General features: G+C 46.8%; 1 protein-coding gene across 1 annotated transcript in view; it reads right to left on the minus strand.

Moving 5' to 3' along the window:
• ABCE1 (ATP binding cassette subfamily E member 1) overlaps positions 1–24,539 on the minus strand; it is a 670,940-nt gene that overhangs the window by 7,776 nt on the left and 638,625 nt on the right. The window contains exon 17 of the mRNA XM_069631213.1: positions 2,833–2,944. Coding sequence (XP_069487314.1) covers positions 2,833–2,944 — 112 coding nt within the window. The remainder of the gene's footprint in view (positions 1–2,832; positions 2,945–24,539) is intronic.

The raw sequence follows: 24,539 nt of genomic DNA on the forward strand, positions 1-24,539 counted from the left end.
GTGATTTTTAGCGAGCAGCATGCTTTCCGGCAGCCATTCTGATGTTTCTGCTGCAAGCAATGCACAGTAATGTTGCAGGGCCTGGACTAGTGGGTTGAAACATCCCACAGAATGGACGACTTCCCTTGGGTTCCTTGGTGGGACCAACTAACCCCAAGACGAACTTTGCTGGAGGACCTTCCACAACTGGCTGTACTTCTTTGCTGCTGCTGGAACCGAGTACCAGGGGTCCAGAACCCTGCAGTCTAGTGTATCGTCTTTAAGCTGGACCGGAGCTCCAGGAAGATCCTGAGGACCATCCTGAAGTAGGACGACCCAAGACCGAGTCACCTCACCAGAGTGCTGAACTCCAGAAGCAAGGGAAGCCCATCAAGTGCTCAAGATCCACAGTGGTGCTATTTGCCGGTAGCTGAGACCGCAAAGTGCAGCTGAATTGAAAAGAGCTGGTAGCCGCTGACGACCTCCAAACGTCAGTACAGGAGTCCTCCAGACGTCCTCCCTCTTGTCCCCACGATTGAGGCCCAGTAACCCAGGACCTGCAAGACTGCAACCAGAACAGAAGCCAGCTGGATCCTCTTCTTCAAACCTAAGGTATTGTATTGGCTAAGGGGTACTTACCTCTTTTGTCTGTAGCTTGCATTATCTCAGTTGAGACTTGCAGTAGCTGCTTTTTGCAGAGGTTATCTCAGCTCTGTATTTCACAAGTCTAACAGCTTGTGGCCCAACAGGGATTTCTTTTTACAAACTCCTTAAACTTTGTGCAAGACTTTGTGCTATCTAAAGAAGTGCTTCAGTTGCATAGACCTTGTTCAAATTGACTTTGGCTGTCCTGGCTCCTTGCAGACTCTTCTGACCCATTGACTTTGATTCTAGCTGTCCTCATAGTTGGTGCACAAGTTTAACTTGTATTGCTGGGAAAGAGCTAATCTAGACTTCATTGAGAGATTGAAAAGTGCTCACATGCTCCGAGAACCTGTTAATCTTTTTCCTTCCCTAACCTTTTCCAAAAGCTCAGATTTTTCCAAGTACAAAAAGATATATAAATGACAATACTGTCCTAGGAACTGAAGTCACCTCAGGGTGTAGGAAGTGGGTATGAAGCATCTTTACCAAATATCTACTTGCTTACATTAATTCTGAGAAAGTGTTACGAAGTGTATTTTTATTGTTGCATATTTCCCTTTTTAAAGAAGGCTTATTTAAAACAGACCATTAATTATTTTACTAGATAACCTTGAGATTAAGTGTTATTTGTATACTTGTATTTGTGTATTTCAATGCTACAGCTCAAATGTACCCCTCTTGAGATAAGTATGGCTGCTCACTCTACCACCTTGTGTAGTACAGACATACCAATTGGTGGGTTACCTAATACCAAGAGGACAAGATTGGTGTAGTCACCCACATGGTTACTGTATACAATCCTGCCTAACACTGCCTCAGGACCCTCCCCTTTAATTAGGATTTCACATTCCTACTCTGCAAACACTCCAATCAGGACAGCCAGCCCCCCAGCCCCCCACACTCCCCACACTCCCCACCCCCCGTGGTAACTGGCTCCATTCAGGGATACAAGACAAAGGATAGCAGAGTTTCGGGATCAAGCCCATGCTTCCTGGGTTCTATGTCATTTTCCCATTTCTAAAGGTTGCACATAAAAAAGAAAAGACTGATTTTTTTCGGTCGATTTTGTGCGCCTCTCAGAACGCGCGAAAAGGACATGCCTGTTTTTTATTTGGGGTGTTTCACCCCCCAAGCCCTCCTTTGCTCCTCCCCGCCCCCTCCCCTCCGCCCTGCATACACACACATTTCGCACACAGTTTGACACTTACCCGGCTCGCCCCACCGTCAGCCCCTGCGCGCACTTGTGTACAGCAGGGGGCATGACAGTTCGATTCACACTGCTCCGTGCTGTCACGGAGCGATCTTTCTAAATCGATTATTTTTCCAGTCGAAAAAAAAAAAAGGTAATTTGACCCCAAGACCTCTTACTGGCCTTGCAGAAACAGTGGAGCCTATCGGCGGGCTACACAAAGGGTTCCTGTCAAAGACAAACCTCAAATCAGGACTCCACCCCACCCAGGACTGCAGAAGGACCAAGAAAGGACAGCCACACAAGAAATGGTGAAAAAAAGAAAGAAACCATCATTTTTGGTCAATGGTAACCCTTCTGTGCATTGCCACAGCTGTGAAGACAGCCTGCGAGCAAAAATTGCACAAAAGTTGGCAGAACACATGCACTGCCACCAGCCATAACTGTATGCCTGTTATGGAGCAAAGAGAAAGGGGATACAACATACTCAGCACTCCACATGGGTCTGGTGTGTGCTTATCTCACAAGAGGAAAAGCCAAGAAGGATAAAAAGTATCCCTCTAACTTTGAGAACAGTAGTTCAAGGAAAATAAAAATATATAAAGGAGAGCCAAAATGGCTCTCAGCAACACTGCACAAAGGGTGCTGTGTGCTGCAAAAGTGAAACACAGATGCCTTTAAAAAGTAAGGACGAAAGCATGACTCCATAAAACAAAGTAAAAACTCAGTGTTCCCTTGGCCAGAGCAAAACGAATGAATAAGGGGAAGAAAGAAAAAAAAAAGAAAAAAAAAAAAAAAGACTCCCCTCATTCAGGAGAGCAAGAAAATAATTCCAGCAAAACAAAATGTGTTGGGGGGGGAGGGGCGGGTTCAGAGGTAGAGGGGATTTGGCATACAAACGAAAAAGCTCCCCAACAGTCATATCTAAATAATTTGTTATCACCAGCTCGGATTGTAGCATAGGAAACTTGTAGATAATTGGTGATTTGAATAAACACTAGCAGATAAACTAGGCTTACCTTCATCGAATTCATCTTGTTGATTCTGGGTCTGTAGTTGTTTGGATCTCTTCTAAAAGTGATTTCAAGCTGCGACAAAAATTTATTCATTCCAGCCAAAAGAGTTTGGGGACTAGGAAGGGGAAAAAAACATATGTAACACTTGAGAGCGCACAAAGACTGCAGAGCCCATGCGTTCCCTCTCCCCAAAACTACCAACAGTTGCATTACCTAAATGCAATGGGGCACAAAATTTTATTGTTTCTCCACAAAAATAAAATATAACCACACTTCCTATCCACATGCAAGCGCACATTTTATCATATCATATACATAATTCAGTGTCTGATTAGAACATTTATGGTAGTACCTTCTGACAACATACCGATTAGATATGCATACAGCAGACAGTGGTTTAAAATGAAAACGGCTTACAATGCTGATGAACAGTGTATTTTAATTACAAGAAGTCTTAGTTACTTACCTGTAACTGTATTTCTCCAGCAATGATATCTTTCATAGGTTCACATGAATGAATATTCCCAGTCGTCAGACCGAGAATCCTTGGTGATTTAAATAATTATTAAACATTTTAAATGCATACATTATTTCCATAGAATATGAATGTAGATTGCTCCTTATGGTCTAGGAGCCATTCACTTGTGTAGTCCTTCCACCTCATTTTGGTCCTTTATGGCCCCAACCAATGAGGTGGCAGGGCTTAAGCTCCGCCCCAGTCAGCCATCTTCAGATTTTGAGCCGTAGAGACTACAGTATGATGGATGCTGAGCGTAGAGCAGCTTCTCTGGGAGGCGGGAAGGTGCATGTGAATCTATGAAAGACACCAATGCTGGAGAAATACAGTTACAGGTAAGTAACTAAAACTTCTCCAGCATTGGATCTTTCATAGATTCATATGCTTGAATAGAATAACAAGCAGTTAAGAACATTCCCCCATCATATATACAATAGATATGCAGAAAAAACATTTCTGAGAGCCTTTACCATACAGCAACACAAAGGTTACATACTTAGGGAAAGGCGGGAGAGAAGGCTGATCCTACCTTATGTAAAGAGGTGGCAGACCATGGCCTGGCAAACTGCAGATTCTTTGTTGGTATCTTCTGTCAGGCAGTAATGCTTAGCAAATGTGTGCAGAGTGCTCCAGGTAGCGGCTCTGCATATGTCTTTCAAAGCTACCCGTGCATGAAACGCTACTGGAGCTTCTCTCCATCTGGTGGAGTGAGCCAAAGGAGGCTTGGTGAGGAGGGTCACCTTTCGCTTGGTGACAGTGGGCGATACATTAAGAGACCCAACGTGCCAGACTTTGCTTGGAGATATGTTGGCCTTTAGTGTGGCCAGAAAAAGCAATGAACAACCTGTTGAGGAGCGGAACTTCTTAGTTCTCTGCAAATAAAACTTCAAAACTCTTGTCACATCTAGAGAATGCAACGTTCTTTCTGCCTCAAGAGGTATGATTCTGGAAGAAAGTGGGTAGGACAATGCACTCTGTCATCTCTGATAAGACCTTGGGAAGGAATTTAGGGTGTGTTCTCAAAATGACGCAGTCCTTATGAAACAAGGTAAAAGGAGGCTCTGATGACAAAACTTGCAACTCACTGATCCTCCTGGCCAAGGTGATGGCGATCAAGAAGGCCGTTTTCCAAGATAAATATTTTATGTCATATCTATGAATGGGCTTGTATGGTGGTTCCATGAGAGCTGTTAGTACAGTGTTTAGACTCCAGGCTGGAAATCATGTGGGCGTAGGAGGGTAAGTATGCATCAACCCTTTCAGGAAGATATTGACAGCCGGTTGTGAGAGTAATGACTGTTTTTCTGGGATCTTCGTGTATGCCGCTATGGCCGACAGATGGACCTTGATGGAGGATAACGAAAGCCCCCCTTTAGCCAAATACAATAACTAAGGAAGCACTTGTTCAACCGATTCAGTGAGTGGGTTGATCGATGACGTCTCGCACCACTTGGAGAAACTAGTCCATTTTCGGATATAGGTGATCCGGGTAGAAGAGCCCTCGACGCCTTGATAATGTCCCAGCAATCCGCAGGAAGATTCAGATTCGTTAGCTTACGCTGCTCAGGAACCAGGCCTTGAGGGACAGGCTAGCTGGGTCGTGGTGTAGGACTTTGTGGTTCTGTTGCGTCAAAAGATATTGATGCGCTTTGAGGTGAATCGGGGGCCAACGGGATAGATGCTGTAGGGTCGAGTACCAGACCTGCCAAGCCCAGTCCGCTGCTATTAGGATTAATAAACAGCTCTGTTCCTTCAGTCTGCGGAGTACTCTCGCTCTGAGTGGGATGGGGGAATAGGAGGAAAGGCATATAGGAATTTCCCTGTCCAATCCACTGAGAATGCATCTCCTACTGACCGATGCTATGGTTATCTGGAGGCAAATTCGTGGCACTTTGTTGGCGAAGAGGTCGATCTGTGGATGACCCCATTTGGCAAATATTCGTTGGACTTCTTTCTCGTCCAGTTCCCACTCGTGAGATGTTGTGTACTCCCTGCTAAACTTGTCCGCCAAGACATTGTCCACCCCCGGAAGATGTTCCGCCTTGATTTGGACTCTGTGGCGCAAGGCCCATGCCCATTACAGTTGAACTTCTTGTGACAAAATCTCTGACCTCATGCCCTCTTGCTTGATTGTGTAATGCATGGAGGTTGTATTATCTGTCTGGACGGTCATCACCTGTCCAGCTATTACTGAAAGGAAGGCTTTCAGCGCCCACCGTATAGCCCTGAGCTCTAGAACATTGATGTGGAGCTGGGATTCCTGGGCGGACCAAGTGCCCTTGGTTTGGAGGTCCGCCAGGTGAGCCCCCCAGCGCGACAGGGATGCATCTGTCCTGAGGAGAAGGATAGATGTTGGAGTCTGGAATGGCATTCCTTGTAACAGGTTTTGAGGTGTGTTCCACCATTGAAGTGCCTTGTGCACGGTCGCTGGTATATGGATGATATCCTCGCATGAACACAGTGCTTGTTTCCATTGGTGATCCAGTGCCTCTTGAAATGGCCTCATGCGAAGTCGCAATTTGGTATGAGAAATATACATGAGGACATCATGCCCAGGAGGAAGAGTGTGCCGTGGTTGCCCCTTTTTCCAGGAACCAGGAGGTCAAGTGGAGAATAGCTGTTATTCTGTCTGCCGATGGTCTTACCCTGGGAATGCTGGTGTCGAATTTGGCCCCCAAGGAAGAGTACTGTCTTGCTGGGCACTGGGCACGACTGTCTTGTTTATTGAAAAACCTAACCCTTTTAGAAGGTTTATTGCTCTCGAAACCACCAAGCGTGCGAGTCTGGATGAGCTTGCCCTTATCAACCAGTCGTCCAAATATGGGAAGACTTCCGTTCCTGTCCTTCTGAGTTTTGCTGCTACGGGTGCCAGACACTTGGTCAAAACTCTTGGTGCTGACTTTAGCCCGAACGGGAGCACACAGAATTGGAAATGTAACTCTCCTACAGCGAACCTGAGGAACTATCTGTGGGCAGGGCGAATAGGAATGTGGAAGTAGGCATCCTCCAAGTCCAGAGTGGCGAGGAAGTTGTGCCTGTTTAGCCATGGTAGGACGCTTTGCAAGGATATCATCTTGAATTTGATTCGCTTTATGTATTTATTGAGCGCTTTCAGATCCAGAATGGGTCTCCACTGACCGTTTTTCTTCTTGATCCGAAAGAAACGGGAGTAGAAACCTATTCCCTTCTGCTGATATGGGACAGGTTCTATCGCTGCTTTTTTGCAGCAATTTGTGAATTTCGGACATGACATGCTTTAACAGATGTACCTTCTGAGGGGTGGGAGCAAGGGATGGAGGTTGATCTAGAAATTCTATGGTGTGACCCTCGCAGATCACCTGCAACACCCACTTGTCCGATGTTATAGATAGGCAATGTTGAAAAAAAATCAACTTACTCCCCCCCCCACCCCCACCAGGGTGTGACGTTGAGGGGGAAGACATGGTTTGTCAATTTTGTTTGCTCTGGGCTTTGCCCTTGGTGGAGCCACGCCTTCCCCTATGGGAGTACCTGCTAGAGGATTGGTGGTACCGGTTGTCCTGGAATGTGTTTCCCTGTGTCTTTTGGCCATAGAAGGGATGATTAATCCTCTGTATTTTGAGGATGAGCCACGAAAAGATCTACGGTCCATGTGGGAACTGATGGCTCGAGCTGTGTCCATCTTTATCCCTTTCAGGTGGTCATCGACCTTTTTACCAAATAAGTCTTGTCCATCAAATGGCATGTCCAATATTTGTGCTTGGACCTGCAGTCTGAAATTCGTAGCTTTCATCCAGGCCTGTCTTCTCAGTACAGTACTGTGGGCCATTTGTCATCCTGATTCAGCCACATCAACTGCTGCATCAATCATATGATCTGAGGTAGCTTCCCCTTCTGCTATGATTGATCTGGCTTCTTCCTGAAGATCAGTTGGTACATTTTTGACCAGTTTAGACATACAAAGCCAAAGTTTGCGGTCAAACCTAGCTGTCATGGCTAGTGCGTTTCCCGCTCTGATGGTGAGAGATACCGAGGAGGATACCTTTCTGCCCATGGCCTCCAACTTATGACCTTCCTTGTCTGGAGGGGCTGATAATGGTTAAGGATTGGCTAACTTTTTCCTTGCTGCCACAGTGATGACAGAATCTGGTTTAGTATGTCCCCTTAGACAAAGTGGTGCTGTATCAGGAGCTTTGTATTTCTTTTCAGGTCTTGAAACCAGAGCAGGACTGGATAATGGTGTGGCCAGTATCTTAGGCCCAGATTCCCATATGGTATCGAGAAGAGGAATGGTAGTGACCGTTCTTCTACGTTTGTCCCTGTGCTCATAAAGCACCAACTTTTTCTCTTCTGATGTGACTTGTAATTTGAATAAGTCTGCGGCTTTGCCGATAATGGTATGAAATGAAACTAAATCGTCTGGTGGTGTAGAGTCACCTGGAGAGTCTTTCTAGGTTTTTCAACAATGTAATCATCCCATTCGCTATGAGTGTCAGGCTCATGCGTGATCTCACCTTCCTCAGGGTCCGAGAAATCCCTGAAATGGTCCTCCTGCCAACCTGAGACTGATGAAGTTGATGGAACCCTTGTTGGATTTCGAAACGGTGATCTTGGTCTATGCGATGTCAGAGACGGGACCCTTGTCGGTGAAGCACGCACATCCTGCTCCTGGATCTGCGAGGAGGCTCAGGTGAGTGTGTTCTTTTATGTGGTGTGCTCCTGGTAGGAGAATGTCTCGGTGTGCTTTGCTGAGGTGAGATGTCCCTCCGACGGGATCTTAAGTCCTTTGATATAGATGACATATTTTCCTTTTGACATCTGTTAAATTCTTCAATGATCCTTTGGATCGACTCCATAAGTGATGGATCGTAAGAATCGGCGGGTTCCTCTGTAGTCGGATGCCAGGGAGGACTGTGTTTCTTGGGGGTGAGAAAAGGTTGCTCACCAACAAATTCTGTGCCCGAAAACTCCTCTTGAAGAAAGATGTCAGGGAGTTCTGTCACCTCTCTTAAAGGAGATAATTGTGCTCCTATTGGTTTAGGAGTTTCTGAAATAGGAGGCACTGTTCCCATTGGTTTGGGAAGACTGCTTTCATTGGATGGCATAACAGTGGTCTCTGTGAGGGGCGTTTTAGACTTTGTTTTTTCCGTAGATGAAAAAGTTTGTGGTGTCATCGACGGCGGCTTCGTGGACGATGAATTCGTCGACGGCGGCGGCTTCGTGGACGATGACTTTGAAGACGGTTGACTGTCTTTATTCGTCGACGAGAGCTTCGTGGAGTGATGGGATACCTTAGTCAACAATTGTTTTGTGGATGCTGATTTCGACAACGAGGATTTGGTCATCAATGACAAGGCTTGAAGCGTCGTGGACGATAAGTGTGTCGTTGATGGGCCTTTATCCTTATTGCCGCTCGTAGACAGATTCGCTGTGGACACCTGTCACCCCCCCCCTCTGGATGCCGTATCTTGTCTCCAGAGTCCAAGGGAGGTGTGGAAAAAGTTAAATCCAGCTTCCTCTTACTTTTATGAGAGGTGCTCCTTTCCACTGAAGAGGCCCTTCTCTTAGAAGTTTGCCTCTCAGATGGTTTGCTGGAATGTATAGGAGATGTTTTGGCAGATTCCTCGTCAGAAGACGGACCTTCTTTTGCATTTATATAAGCCGAAGTCTTCTGTGTCTGTCTTGCAGTTTTTTTTTTTTTAGAAAGTTATGCAAATGTCACATTTATTGATATCATGAGGATAAAGGCAGTATATGCATTGTTCATGTGGATCCTTCATGTAGACAAGTTTCTTCATGCACCTTGTGCAGTCCCTGAATTGAAACTTATTATTAGACAATGAATTACTATATTGTTTACATTCTACTTTTTGCTACGTTTGTGGTGTAGCCATTGATTTTATCCTTATTGTATTCGTTTGACACCGTTAAACGCCTTCTGTGCGTTTGTTACTTGGTGCGGTCGACACCGTAAAACGCATACTGCGCTTTTGTTTACCTTGTGCGGGCTCTGGCGTCAGCTGTTTGGCTGAGAGTCGGAGACGGCCGTGGTCACAGGAGCCCTTGCGCGCGAGCAAGCGGCCCTGCGATCGGCTCATTAGCTTTCTTGCCTTACTTACGTCTACAGTGTTTTTTCGCACTCGCCTGCCCGGCCCATTTTTCAGCTTTCCAAGGCTCGGGGAGGCCACGCAGAGCTTTCCGTGACTGCAGTTTCCTTGCGCGGCCATCAGAGGGAGCCCCGCTCCATGAAGTCCTTTCCTCTACAGCTGGTGCTCACGCTCCCATTTCCGTTGGCTTGCACAATCGATTTCGAGCGCTAGCTGCAGCCTACGAATCTCTTATTCATGTTTTTTTTCTTCACAAGCGACTAGACTGCATGGAGGAGCATCTACAAGAGACATCCTTGCCAGGGAGGAAGAAGACATAAGAGGAAACACCTTTCAAGTAGGGGATGTATTCTGGCTTGCAAGAGCAAAGACTCTCTGACCACCTCCTCCCCGAGCCAGCCAGAACCTGCCACTGCTGCCGTCTCAGAGGCCTTCTCCAGGCTGAAAAAGGCCTTTATGAACAAAAAGGAAACCCCTTCCCTTGATGGACCCTCTTACCCCGAGGAGGACAACAGGGGTACTAGACCCTAAAGCCCGGAGGGATATCAATAGGGCACTGACGACGAAGCTAGAGGGGTCTATGTTATCGATCAAGCCCCTTTATCCTCCGAGGAGGACACTCAAACCATAGGGTTGCAACTCTCAACCTCAGGGATTGCGGCAGTCCCCATCCCCAAGGAGGCAGCCAGAGAACAATCCCCTTACAGGGGAATGTTTACTCCGGAAGATCTTGTGCACCCCAGATCTACCGATTGGGAACTGTCGTCCAGGACAACTGACTACATCAAGACCAAGCTGTGCAGGCCTCCGGATAAGGAAGTCAGAGCCAGACTGCGAGCAGAATGTCCCCACCCCGAGATCCCAGGGAAGGTAGCTCTCACTCCGGAATTGGACTCCAAAATGATCATCTTTCTGGGAAAGAATGTCAAGGATCCAAGGAAGGGCATCGACCGCGCCTGGAAGTCCTGCCAGGACAGAGTCCTGGACGTCACTGGTCCCCTAGCGAACATGGACCTTGCTGAAGCGGCCATCGATTCTGGTGACTCCATTGACCCGGTGATCCTTTCAGGTTGGGCTCAAAGAGCAATTACCTTACTGGGTAATGCTAGTTGTGCCATCTCGGCTGAGCCCGTAAAGGCATATTATTCAAAATTGATGCTAAGCTAGGTGAGTTAGCAGACAGTCAGGAGCAGCAGCCCAAGGTCTGCTTTTTGGAGACCCATTTATGAAGGCGATGTCGAAGTTTTTCGGCACCTTCACAGCTTTGGACAAAGCTCAGGCCTCCATCAAAAGGGTTTTTGTACAAAAATGTTCTCCAGGGCCAGACGAGGTAGAGGTTGTTCCTCTGGCCGCATCTCATTTGATCGAAGACCTCAACAGGCCAGGGGCCAGCACAATTCCTGGCAGGACCGCTCGGACACGTTCTTCCCCTCAAGAGGGCAGGGAAGAAGTTGTGGCTGGAGAAGAGAAGCGAGATACCCAGCCCAGCAACAATCCACAGGTCAGTGTACCCATAGCAGCGCCTGCGTCGCAGACGCCCAAAGGGGGGAGATTAGCTCTCTTTTCGCGAGCATGGGTCTCCTTGTCAAAAAATGCCTGGTCAGGGATGCAGAATGCAGCCTGCGCTTAGAGTTTTTCGATCAACCCTATCAAGCTGGTCGCCCCGCCCCTTTAGGAATGTCAACAGCAGACAAGAAAGCGCTAGACAGCGATATACACAGCTTATACCTGAAACAGGCGATTCGCCCCTGCTCGAGCCAGGGAGGCTTCTTCAGCCCTATATTTTTGGTTTGCAGGAAGTACGCCCAGTGATAAATCTAAGGGCTCTCAACGACTTCATTGTCTACCGTCATTTCAAGATGGAAGGGATCCACATGCTCGGGGACATCTTGAGGCCGAACGACTGGCTTGTGCGCCTGGATCTGAAGGACGCTTACCTCGCATTCCCCATACACCAGGCCCAATTAAGCTATCTCAGGTTTTCCTGGAAAAACCAAGACTGGGAGTGCACAAACCTACCTTTCAGGCTCTCCTCAGCACCTTGGGCCTTTACCAAACTTCCGTAGTAGCTTGTTTGAGAGAACAAGATGTCAGAGTGATAGTCTACCTAGATGACATCTTCATGGTGCATTCTCAGGCCCTGGAAGAACGACAAGCCAGGCTGGCCATCAACCTGCTACATAGTCTTGGTTTTCTTAAATTGGGGAACATTTTTTAAAAAAGTCAAATTAAAAATCCTCAGTCCATCCCAGAATTGAGAATTTACCGGGTTTGTGGTGGATACCCAGAACTCGCAGCCCAGTCTTCCCGTGACCAAGATACACTCGACTTGAAGGGAGATTCATAGTCATCTGCAGAGGGACCTCATCTCTCTTTGATAATTAGCATACAAGCAATTTTTCCCGGTCCTCTTCATTACCGGGAGTTGCAGAGGCTCAAAGGTCAGCACCTGAGAAGGAGCCTCTCGTACTCGCAGCACCTGACACTCTCGCCCTCAGCGAGAGCGGATCTCAACTGGTGGCTCACTCACATGGAAGCCTGGAACGGCAGAGCCATCTTTGGATCCGCCTCAGATATCTTTGAATCAGACGCCAGTCGCTCCGGTTGGGGAGCGAGATGCAGCTCTGTCGCCACGGGAGGAACTTGGTCTCCTCAGGAGCTGGAGATGCATATCAACTGCCTAGAGCTCCTCGCAGGCTCTTTCGCGGTGCACTCTTTTGCCAGGAGGCAGAGAGAGTTGTTGTATCTTGCTAAAAATTGACAACATTTCCGCAGTAAGGTATATCAATCATCTGGGTGGCACCAAATTGAGTCAACTAGCAGAGTTAGCCAAGGACTTTTGGAATTTCTGTCTGAAACATCGGATTTCAGTCACAGCAGAGTATCTCCCTGGCCTCACAAACGTGGTAGGGGACTGGTATTCCCGTCATTCTACAGATTACAGTGACTGGAGGCTCAACAGAGGTCTTTCTCCGCCTCCAACGAGTCTGGGGGTCCTATGTCCATAGACCTCTTTGCATCCAGACTCAACACCCAGCTTCCAGTGTTTTACAGCTAGAGGCCGGGTCCGGCAGCAGCAGCTGCGACAGACGCATTTCTACAGCAATGGACCCAGGGAATCTATTATGCCTTTCCCCCCCTATTTGCCATGATAGCGAGGACCCTGGTGAAGGCCCGTCAGGAGCATACAGATCTGGTCCTCATAGCCCCGGTCTGGACCTCAGACCTGGTATCCAGTTCTTCTGGAACTTTCTTTGGATTTTCCAATCCTTCTACCCAAGTTTCCAGATCTCCTACTGGATCCGTCAGGGAAGCGTCATCCCCTTCTCCTCAGCGGATCACTGATTTTAGCAGCCTGGAGGATTTCAGGTCAAGATGGAGAGTTCCCAGCATGTCAAGCATGGCGGTCAGCCTCATCGAGCAAAGCCGGGCCCCTGCTACCCTCAAGAGGTATTCCAACTCTTGGAGCGCCTGGAGTACCTGGTGACGAATGAGAGGATTGCATCCGGTTTCAGCACCTATAGAGGAAATCCTGAATTTCCTTGCCTCTTTAGTTGAAAGAGATTTCGCCTACAGGACAGTTAACGCCTACCGTTCAGCTATTTCTGCCGGACATGACCTCGTTCAGCGGACCTCAGCAGGAGAGCACCATCTCGTTTGCAGATTACGCAAGCGTGTCAGACTTACAGTCCCGCCTCCGTCCTGCTGTGACAAGCTTTGGGACGTTAAAGTGCTGAATCTTTTTCTGTCATGGCCGCATAATGAGGAGTTATCCCGTACTGCTCTGTCCGGCAAACTTACTACACTGCTCTGCCTGGTCTCTTGCAGGAGGGTCTACGACGTCAGAGTTCTCGACCTAGCGGGTAGAACTTTTTCTCCTGATGGTATCGTGTTGCATATACAGAGGAGGACAAATTCAACTCTAAGGTGATTTCATACCCCATTTTCAGGGACCAGCCCAAGCTTGGTTTAGTTAGATGCTTGAAGATTTACGAAGACGTGACAGCCCCGCTTAGGACCTCTCCTAATGGGCAGTTATTGATAGCTCTGCGTAAACCACACAAGGCAGTTTCCGGTCCAACTTTAGCACGCTGGGTGCGCTTGACTCGAACTCGAGCAGGAATACATACCCTGCACTTGGGGCCCACTCCGTTAGAGGAGCCATGGCTTCGAAAGCCTTTCAGGTTGGTGTCCGCCTAGCAGATATCATGAGGATGGCAGACTGGGAAGGTGAATAAATATTTAAGCAATTCTACCTGAAACCGGTAGAACAGCCAGCATCTATTGTGGTAAGCAAGCTTTAAACAAGCATAATGTGAGCCTCCGGGGTCTTGACATAGAATAAAGATTTTCCATTTTTTACTAGAAAGTCTTAATTCTATTAAAGACACGGAGGCTAGCATTATCCCGCCCAGCGAGAGAAATAGCGGCGCAAGACTCCAGCTTCCCAGTATTAGCCGCCCAGCTTTGGAACTCTCTCCCACAGAATATCCAAACCATTCAGACCTTCAACAATTTCAGAAGTCAGGCTATCACCTGGATATTAAATAAAACACAAAATAACAGTTCCTGATACCTCTAACTAGTAGGTGATCGGCTCACATGACTGCTTTGACCCAATGTATAATATGTATTATGTTCACCTTGTATATACTCACCATTGTAACTTTACTTGTATGTTCAAACTGTATTAATGCACACAATTGTCTATTCTATGCCTCTGTAACTATTACTATCACCAGTGCCCAATTACCTCCGGGTCAGGTGTGCGATATAAATAAAATAAACATACAAACAAACAAACAAGACACGCTTGAGGGCAGTTGTTGACTGCGTTGCTTAGAGGGTTATTGCCATTTGCTAACTATTTGTATTTCAGAATAACACTAATTTCTCCCCCACCCCCGTAAGGGGAAATAGGGTTCTCATATGCATGAACTAACTCTAGTTATTTGTCTCTTCCCTGACAGTGACTACAGACAAGTCCTCCTGATCGCCTGATCGGCTCCGTTTTCTTCTTCCACAAGATGGTTTCAGTTGCAGTTTCATTCTTCCAGTTTTCTTGAACAGCCAAGTTCGCAGCGTCGAAAGAGGAAGTTACATTATGTTCAGGACTGTTTGTATGGACAGCTATATGCCTATTGGTGGACTACATGTTGGTGAACTTTGTTGGCGTCTCCTGGGAAATTGAGTTTTTGGTTCTTGGGACAGTTAAACAGTTTTTCAATTTGATATTTAATGCACCTTTTTGTTTGTTACGCAGACCTTTGCTCTCAATAAGGTGCATAATACCTGCTGCTGAGCTTTCTATTTCTAAATAAAAGAAAGAGAAGCATAATGCTCACCTCCGTGTCTTTAATAGAATTAAGACTTTCTAGTAAGTTAGTATGGAAAATCTTTATTATCCTCCATAACCAAATTACAAAAACCAACACAATACTAATTGTATGCAAACCTTTGAATAGCAGTATGCAGTTCAAGATAAGTAAAACCTAGTGATACGCATTTAAAATGGCACAATGCCATTCATGGGGAGTACAACCTTATTAGTCGACTTTTAGAATGACCAAAGGCAATTCAAGGTAAGCAGACCCTATTGGTAATAGCCTACAGTGTTATTCAGTTTCAGGAAAACTCTAGTATACCAACATTGTTACAAGTGAACCTGGTCACTGCATACATTATTCTGTTTCAAGAATAATACACTTATTTATTTAATTTATTTGCATTTATAAAGCGCGCAGAACTGCCGAGGCATTGTGGCGCTGTTACAGCAGACTTGAGAGTGAACATAACATAAGATGTAGCAGTAGATAGCAGTGGTAGAGCTTGCTAGGGTTACAGCGCATGCATAACTGTGCTAATTTATTCCGTGACTTTTAACGGAATAGGAGGGTTTTTAGTTTTTTTTCGAAAGGTTGTGTATGATTTTTCATTCCTAAGTGAGGTAGGCAGAGCATTCCAATTTTTGGGTGTGAGGTGTTGGAAGCTGGACCCCCCCTGCTCTAGTTCTTTTGAACGTGGGAACATACATCAGGTTGGCGCGGTGTGCTCTGGTGGGTCTGTTTGAGGTGCTGAGGGAAATTCTTTCTGAGAAGTAGGGGGGGCATCTGAAGAAATGCATCTGTGTGTTATGGCCATGGCTATGAAGAGTATGCGTTCCTTTACTGGTAGCCAATGGGCATTTTTTCTGGCTTCCGAGATGTGTCCCCTTTTGGGAATGGTCAGCGCAGCCCGGAGCGTGTTTTGAAGTTTTTTTCAAGTTGTTGGTGCAGGTGCCTAGAAGAATGGCGTTACAGTTGTCCAGTTTGGTACCTATTGTGGCCCTGGCAATGGATAGGCAGTTTTTAGTGGAGAGGAAGGGCTTGACTGCGTTGATCACTTTGGTGGTGAGCGCTGAGGCGGAGGCTATGGCGTTGACTTGGCGGGACATGGATAGTGAGGCATCTAGGTGAACACCTAAGGTTTTGACAGTCTTAGAGACTGTGATGATGGAGTTATCGATGTTAAAGGATTTGTACTGAGGGGGGAGTTTGTTGAGAGTTTCGCTAGTCCCTACTATGATGATCTCAGATTTAAACCCATTTAGGCAGAATCCATTTGCAGCCATCCAAGTTTGGATGGCTGTGTAGATTTTGGTTAGGGCTGTCGCATCTTCTTCATAGGTCCCAGTTAGTGGGAGTAGTACCTGTGTGTCATCGGTGTAATTGGTGTACGCTATACTGCGACAGTCGAGGTCATTGAAAAGTGGAAGTGTGAATATGTTGTAAAGAGTCAGGGCGGTGCAGGAGCCCTGGGGGACGTCACAGTGGATGATGGTAGGGGTGGCTGATGCAGTGTCGGAGAAGACCTTCATAAGTCTGCCATTTAGAAAAGAGGCTACCCACGAGATGGCTTCTGGTGAGAAATGAGCTTCATTTTTTAGGTGCATGCCTAGAATATCATGGTTGACAAGTTCGAAGGCGGCGGACAAATCCAGTAGGAGGAGGAGTGCCGGTTTGCCTTTGTCCATGATGTCCCCAAGTTGTATTTTTAGGTCGAGTAGGGCCGATACCGTCCCGTGACCTGGTCGGAAGCCTGACTGTCTTTTGCCTAGGATATTGTTAGTTTCAAGGTATTCCTGGATTTGCGTGTAGGCAACTTTGTCCAGGATCTTGAGCAGAAAAGGCACGGTAGTGATGGGCCTGTAGTTGTTGGCAATTTCTGGGTCGTGTGTGTTTTTTTTCTTTTAAGAAGTGGGCGTACCCCAACTTCTTTTAAGCTATCTGGGACTGTGTTGGCGTTAAAGGAAGCGTTGACGAAGGATTTGAGAAACGGGCGAGTGTTTCAGTGCAGTCTTTAATAAGGCTGGCTGGGCAGTGACCTCCTTTGCAGTTGGAAGGTTTTATCTTGTTCATTGTCTCAATGATTTCCTGTTCGGTAACTTCCCTGAATTTGAAAGGGGTTATGGGGGCTTTGACTGGGAGGGGCAGTGGGCTGGAGTGGTGCTGGTGGTCAGATGTGGAGGTAGGATCGGAATACTGCGACAGGTTTTTGTGGTGCTCCTTGATTTTAGTTTGAAGGAGTTCGATTTTGTTCAATAATGCAGATTGTATGGAGTTGCACCATGTTTGGTCTTTAACTATGTCATGTGACTTGGGAACTGGTGTAGAGTGCTCTTTGAATACGGCAAAGAGTTATTTCGATTCTGAGCTTGCGTTAGCAACCCTGTCGTTGTAGGAGGCAGATTTAGCTATGATTATGGCTTTCTTGTACTGAGAGGTTATATTTTTGTAGGAAGATACGGTAGTTGGGGAGGGTGTTTTCTGCCAGGAATTCAATGCTTTCCTTTTTTGAGTGCACTACTTACACTACTAAACAGGTAAGCACTTGGCAACAACTTGTTCTTCTCTCAGGAATGGATACAGTTACACCAACATTACTTTTCAGAACACAGTTCAAAGGGAATTAAATAACTCATACTTTTCAGAGGGGCAGTAAGCAACTCATGGATAAGTAAAAACTCAGGATACACATTTAGAATGGCAATAAGCTATTCAATGCAAGTAAACCCCTATTGGTCATAATTTCTATTACAGGAATAGTTAGTTATACCAATGATACTTTTCAGAAAAGTGGAACACAATTCTATGGTAATAATAACTCTAGCAGACGTTTAGGGAAAACAATTAGCAGTTTAAGGTAAGAACTGAATGTACACACTTAATGGCTGCATGCTATTCAAGGTGAGTAAAACCCTATTGGTAAACTTATACACTTATTCAGTTTCAGGAAGAATAAAGTAATACCAACTCTTATGTTCTAGAATAGTGGAACACAATTCAAAAGGTAAGTAAATAACCTGGTTATACTTTCAAGAATGGCATTAAGCAAAGGAGGTAAGAACGTAAGGACGCTATGTAACTTATGTTTCAGGAATGAAAGTTACACACTAACAACTTTACAAGTAAGTACTTTCGTTATATTTTCTAGTCAGAGGCCTTATACTTGAAAGTCCTTCCCTATTCCAAGGCACAAGTGATCTCGGAGGCAGAAGAGGGACACTAGTGGTCTAGTGGCAAACAGTAGGCAGGTCAGGATAGGGTTCAGATGCGGGAAAGCCACAGTTCCAGAGCATTTCTCATCGGGCAAGTAAGTACAGAATTTAGAGTAAGTGGAAAGTGCTCAGGGACGTCATTGAAGGCTCGCAAAATACGTTCCAGCGTTAGGCCCGGGCAAAGAGTAAGCGCAAACTCCCAAACACACATCATTCACAAAGGAGCAACACAAGACTTTAGGCAAGTACTACCCTCAGCCACTACATCTGCAGTGAAGAGCTTGTAGACCGATGCCTTCACGATGCAGCAGTACAGGACCCGGTCTCTGGATTCTTGGTCGTGGTGATGAAAGAAAGGACACTGGATGGGAACTTGCAGCAGCAGCAGTCGGCAGACAATTCCAAAGGATTCTTCTGTGCTTCTTACGGTTTTGTGGATTGGGTGCACTTTTCAAGTTACCAGATGAACATTCAATGCCAATCAGATTTGCCTTGCTATCTCAGTCCAGCACTCTGGTGATGGGACTTAAAGGAGTGGAATCTTGCTTCTGCAGGTCCAGCAGGAGTCCACCAAAGTTTCAGTGAGAATCTGACTTTGGAAGACGTTGCACTGCACTGAGGCTTGAGGTCCCAGGTTATTGGCGGTTTGCAGCACAGGAAAGACACAGCTCGTCGTGGGATGGCTCGACATGCAGGTCCGCTCAAGACTGGTTGGTCTCACCAGTCCAGGGGTCAGAGTCAGTCTTCAGGACTCCCAGGTCGCATGGAATAAAGTCAGAACATGCTCTGGTTACACAGCAGGCATGTCCGGCCGCTGAAATCAGCTACAGACGTCTTCTGTTCATTTTTGGATTCAGCTTCAGTGGTCGACTGGTCTTCAGCTTTCAGAATCAGACAGTTATACAGGAACCCACACACAACTTATGCAAACTCTCCCTGCAGTTTACAGAAAGGGGCAGGTGGATGTCCAATCAGGACAGTCAGCCTGCCTGCCCCCCAGTACAAACTGGTTTCACTCAGGCAGAACAGAAGACAAAGGTCTGCAGCGTTGAATCCTCCCTCACTTCCTGCCTTCACAGACACACTGGAGCCTCATCGGGCTACACAAGGGTTTCCCGCTAAGGACAACACTTCAACCAGGACCTCCACCACCCAGGGTGGCAGCAGGACCAAGAAAGGACAGGCACACTAAAAATGGTGAAAAAGGAAAGAAGCCACCATTCTGGCAGAAGAACAAGTTACTTACCAACTGGTAACGTTCTTTTGACTGGATGTTCCTCCAACGTAATCCACATCTTTGACATGTAACGTCCACAGCTGTGCTACTACAGACATTTTTCAGCAGAGGGCATCCTGCGTCGATGGCGTCGAGTCGATGTCCCTCGAAGGCCTCAGTCGAGTGCGACGTCACCAGATATTATAAATAGGACGCACGGCGCCCTGTAGCCTCAGTTTATGCTTTTTCCTCAATAACGTGTGACCTGCTCATACACAATGCCTGCTTGACTGCACATAGCCTTGAGGGAGCGCAAGCTGCAATAGCATAGGAAATTCTCCAGAGGGGCATTCTCCAGGGAGGGCGATGTGGAATATGTTGGAGGAACATCCAGTCGAAAGAACGTTACCAGTTGGTAAGTAACTTGTTCTTCGAATGGATTGTGTCCTTGCCGGACAGCCAGCCGGTCAATCAACTAAGAGTGCATTCCTGTGTCCTAGGAGACTAAGCACAGGGTGTTTCGGGCACCTCCCTCACTTCCTGCCCCCGCCAGACACCCTGCAGCCAGAGGAGTGAATCCCACCAAACGAACAAAGGGACCAAATCTGGTTTGGCGTGCAGAGTAAATCTCAAGAAGGACCTTTCCAGAAAGAAATGGCAAAAAAAAAAGACGACCAGGGCCATTTTGACAAACACGCAGCCCGCGGTAAATGCACACCACGGTAGTTAAAAGTAAACCACTGCCACCAGCCATTTATCGTGGAAATGGTAACAAAAATGTTACATGAGAAGCTAGACAAAGGGGATACTAAGTAACCACTCCAGCACCCTATTGTAAGATAGTGTGTGCTGGGTCTAGTAAGTTACAAGTGTAAGCAAAGTCAATTTCACTTCACTGCTCTTGGAAACAGTTTATCCAAGAGAAGGTATTTACACCTTTGGAAAGTCTGAAAGACTTCCTAGTGTCACTGCACTGAAGGTGCTGTGTGACACAATGCAAAAGATGATGCCGATGGAGTATGTCAGACTCCACAACCAAAAGAAAGTGTTCAAAAATCACATTCAAATACATATATGAGAGGGAAAAAAGGGTCTCACTCTCTCCAGGCAAAGAATTTAAGTCCAAGAGTCCAGGAATTGGCACATTTCTGAGAATTCTCCCTAACACTGCCCACGAAGGGTTCTTAGATGCCGGCTTCCCTGCCTCCCACAGTTCAGACGGTTCCACACCAGCCACCAGCTCCGGTTCTCAGACCAGAGCCTTCCGCACCCAGCACTCCTTCACCCGCACTGGACCAGCCGGACACCCTGGTGGACATCGATGAGAAGGATCCATACACGACATTCCTCAGGCAAGGCCTTTCATGCACAGCTCTCAGGTTTTGCTGAATACTTGGGGCTTCCACAACCGAGGTGGAACAACCAGAGGCGGGGGTCCTGGCCAGGGTCCTCACTCTACGCCCTGCTGCTATAACGGGGATCCCAATGCAGAAGGACGTTGTCGCCTTGGCCAAAAAGGGATGGCTTAAACCCCATTTGGCTCAGCCTGTCAACTGGCACCTCAACGCCAAGTATAGGTAATTGGAGGGGTATCCACTCTTGCTGTCGGCGCACACTCAACTGCACTCTTCGGTGATCGCTACAGCGTCACTCTACTTCAAGTCTCAGTCGTCTTCGGCGACCTAGTCTTTGGCACTTCTAGGCAAGGAGAAGATGATCCTGGAGGCTTATGGAAAGAAGGTTTATTCCAATGCCTCACTGCACCTTCGTCAATCCAACAAGGACGCCATGTGGCAGTCGTTAATCAGAGGCTTTGGCAGGAAATATACTTACTTCCAGACCTTACGGTGCAGAGCCAGGCACGTTTCAAGGCGGGGCTGTCAGAAGCAAAAATGGTGGCCCAGGACATCATGAATTTCACTGTGGGGCACATTGACACCTCAGGCCGTGCCAACTGCATCGACACGAGCATGAGGACGACGGCCTGGCTATGGGCTACTAAGATCAACCCGGACGTCCAGGAACGCATATTGGACCTTCCATTTGAGGGTGTCGACCTCTTTCATTCCACCACCGATGAGGAGCTAGATAAGAAGAAAAACAGTTCCCAAACTGCAAAGTCTTCATCCTCACGAAGGCCACGTCCAAGTCCTACACCCATTCGCATCAACGCTCCAACAAGGGGCAGGCCTTTGGTGGGTTTCGGGGCGTCCAGGAACAGAGGTTGAGACAGCCTGACCATTCTCCGAGTTAGCACCGGCGCAAGCATCAGAAAGGGGGTGGGGGGGGGCAAGGGCTTCTTTCAGTCCCCCTCCTCTGTCCCAGCCTCAGAGAGAAAGAAGGCATGATGGATCACAGCCTCCAAGAGGGCCACAGGTGATTTTCTCAGCAGTGAGGTGACCTCAGCCTGGTGGTACCAGCATCTATTGTGTATCATGGCGGCGTTCCTACTGGCAGTGCCTCACACGAGGCTCAAGGTGAGGAGATTGCAGCTGCACTTCGCAGCTTCATGGAATCAGGGGCAGGGTTCCCAAGCAGAGCTGGTCAGCATTCCTCCCCTTCTCCACCAGGACCTTGTCTGGTGGTCCAAGGACTCCAATCTGTGGACAGGCAGGTCCTTCCGGCAAGCAGCACCGTAAGTGACTTGGATTCCTCCCTGGAAGGTTGGGCGCTACCCTGGACAACCAGTTAGACAGAATTTAGGGAGAATTCGCAGAAATGTGCCAATTCCCTCTACCTTAGAGACCCCCAGCAACTTTGCTGGATTTTGAGGACTTGATTTTTTTTACCTGGAGAGAGAGAGACCCTTTTTCCCACTCTCACGTATTTTTATTAGATTTTTGAACTCTGTTTCTTTTGGTTGTGGGGTCTGACTAACTCCATAGGCATCATCTTTTACATTGTGTCACAGAGCACCTTCAGTGCAGTGGCACAGGGAAGTCTTTCAGATGTCCCAAAGGTTTAAATAACTTCTCTTGAATAAACTACTGTTTCCAAGAGCAGTAAGGTGAAATTGACTTTACTTACATTTGTAACTTTCTAGACCCAGCACACACTATCTTACAATAGGGTGCTGGATAGGTTACCTAGTATCCCCTTTGTCTAGCTTCTCAATTAACATTTTTATGTTACCCTTTCCTCACTGAACGGCTGGTCGCAGTGATTTTGTTTTTACTACCATGGTGTGCATTTACCGCGGGCTGCATTCGCAGCTGCATTAAAGGTGCAATTTTTTTCAAAATGGCCCTGGTCGTATTTTTTCGCCAGTTAGAATAAGCCTTCTTCAGAAGGGAGCAATATAAAAAGTAACACACAAACACACTTCAATACTATTCACTCTTTGTGTCTAAATCAGTAAAGACACTTTGGCGAGGCTTTTGGCTTGGAAGGCAGAGTCGACCACTGAATGAAGGAACCGAAGAACAACTTTAAGGGGACGCCTGCTGCAACTCGTGGACCCTTGGTTTGCCCGGTGATGCCCTGCTGCTTTGCTGAAACTCCAAATTCGTATCGACAGAGAAGCCCCTGCAAGCACGACTTCTCCCCTTGAGTTGGTGGTAACCATCGACTCCAAAGTAAGCCACCTGGACATCCATCTCCGAGCTGTATTTCCACAGAGTTGCTGCTGGAAAGTGTATAGCCAGGGAGAGGAACACCAGATTGTGTGTGTTGCTTTTACGTTGGCCAAGAGCTCCAGGAAGATCCTCCGGACTCCCAGCAAGCAGGACTGACTGAGCCTCCGCAACAAAGTGCGGGACCCCAGAAGCAAGGAAAGTCCATCTTGACAGCCAGGAACCGCAGTGTTGCTATTTGCGGTAGTCGCGAGGAGCTGAAACAGGGAAGTGCCACTTGTCGGAAAGATTGCCGGTTGCGAGCGGTGACCGTCCCATTGCAGTGCAGGAGTCCCCAGAAGTCCTCCCTCTTGTCCCCATGACTGAGGCCCAGGAACAGAAACATCTGTTCCTGTGCAGCGCTGCAGAAGTCATCTGCTGCACCTTTTCTTCAATACAAAGGCACAACTTATCTCTTGCTGTAGAGTTGCTTGCATCTTCTACCACTCACAAGTCCAACGGCTTGTGGCTCTACATTTGATTCTTCTTTTCTTTCAAAGTCTTGAAATACATTGTGCAAAGATTTTTCTACTTACCTACAAGAGGTGCTTCATCCTATATAAGACTTTTTCCCATTGATTTCGGCCTAGCCTATTATACTGAATGACTGCTTAGGGGATCCAAAAGTATTTGCCTGCTTAAGAATATTTGTGGTCTCTTGTTGTTCTAATCACCATTCCCTTTTACCAACTTCTAGTAGTATTCTAAATGCAAACAGAAAGATATTAATGTACCCAGCACCCTAGCTATTGAAGTCACCTAAGGGTGTAGGTTGTGTCTGTGGGCAATCCCAAAAGGGTCTTTACTGACTTAGAAACTAAGAGTGAATAGTACTGAAGTGTGTTTTTATATTGCTCCCTTCTGAAGGAGGCTTACTCTAACTGACTGATAAATTAATAATAGTTTATTCAAGAAACCTTGTGTGTAAGAGTTTATTTTAATACTTGTCAGTGTGAATCTGTGGGACTCCTACAGCTCACATTGACCCCTCTTGAGGCAAGCCTGGCTGCTCAACACGCTACCAAAACTGTAGTACAAGCTTAAAACAAGGTTGGGTTTCTTATACCTGTAGTCAGAGTGGTTATAGTGTTCCCAAAGGGTACTGCATACAAACTTTGCCTAACACCCAGCACTCCACATAAGGTGGGGTGTGCTGGCTTCACAGAATAAAATGTAAAAGGGATACAAAGATCCTTTCTACCCATGGGAACTGTAGTTCTCTCAAGGTTTGTCAGAGAAAGTTAAAAGGGGATCCCCTAGGGCAACCCAGCAACAATAGGCACTTACTGCCAATAAGTTGTTTAAGAGGACAACTTTAAAAATACACTATGGAGAAACAAACAAATGACACCCATAAAAAGAGTTCATGATTCTGTGAGTGTAGAAAAAGGTTCTCACTCACAAGTATTAAGGAAAAATATCCCACTAATAAAGCAAAATGTTCTGGGGTTGACCCAGGTCAGGACGATTTACCAGTTTCGTGAAGGGTGCTCATTTTACCAAAATGGCCCAGTCTTTTTTTTGCCATTTTAGTGTTTCTTGTTCCTTTCCCCTGACATTCAGGGCGGGAAATTCCTTTGTGTGATTTTTATCTTTGGAGGGAGTCTTCTGGACTCCCCGCCCAGGCTCCAGTCTGTCTGAGAGCAGAAAGTGAGGGAGGAGTCCAAAACTCCCCAGCCCTTTGGCTTACGCCTTGCTTGAATGGGGACAAATCCCAGAGGGGGGGCTGGCTGTCCTAATTGGA

The sequence above is a fragment of the Ambystoma mexicanum genome, chromosome 6q, assembly GCF_040938575.1.
Source record: "Ambystoma mexicanum isolate Mex_15411 chromosome 6q, UKY_AmexF1_1, whole genome shotgun sequence".
Lineage (NCBI taxonomy): Eukaryota > Metazoa > Chordata > Amphibia > Caudata > Ambystomatidae > Ambystoma > Ambystoma mexicanum.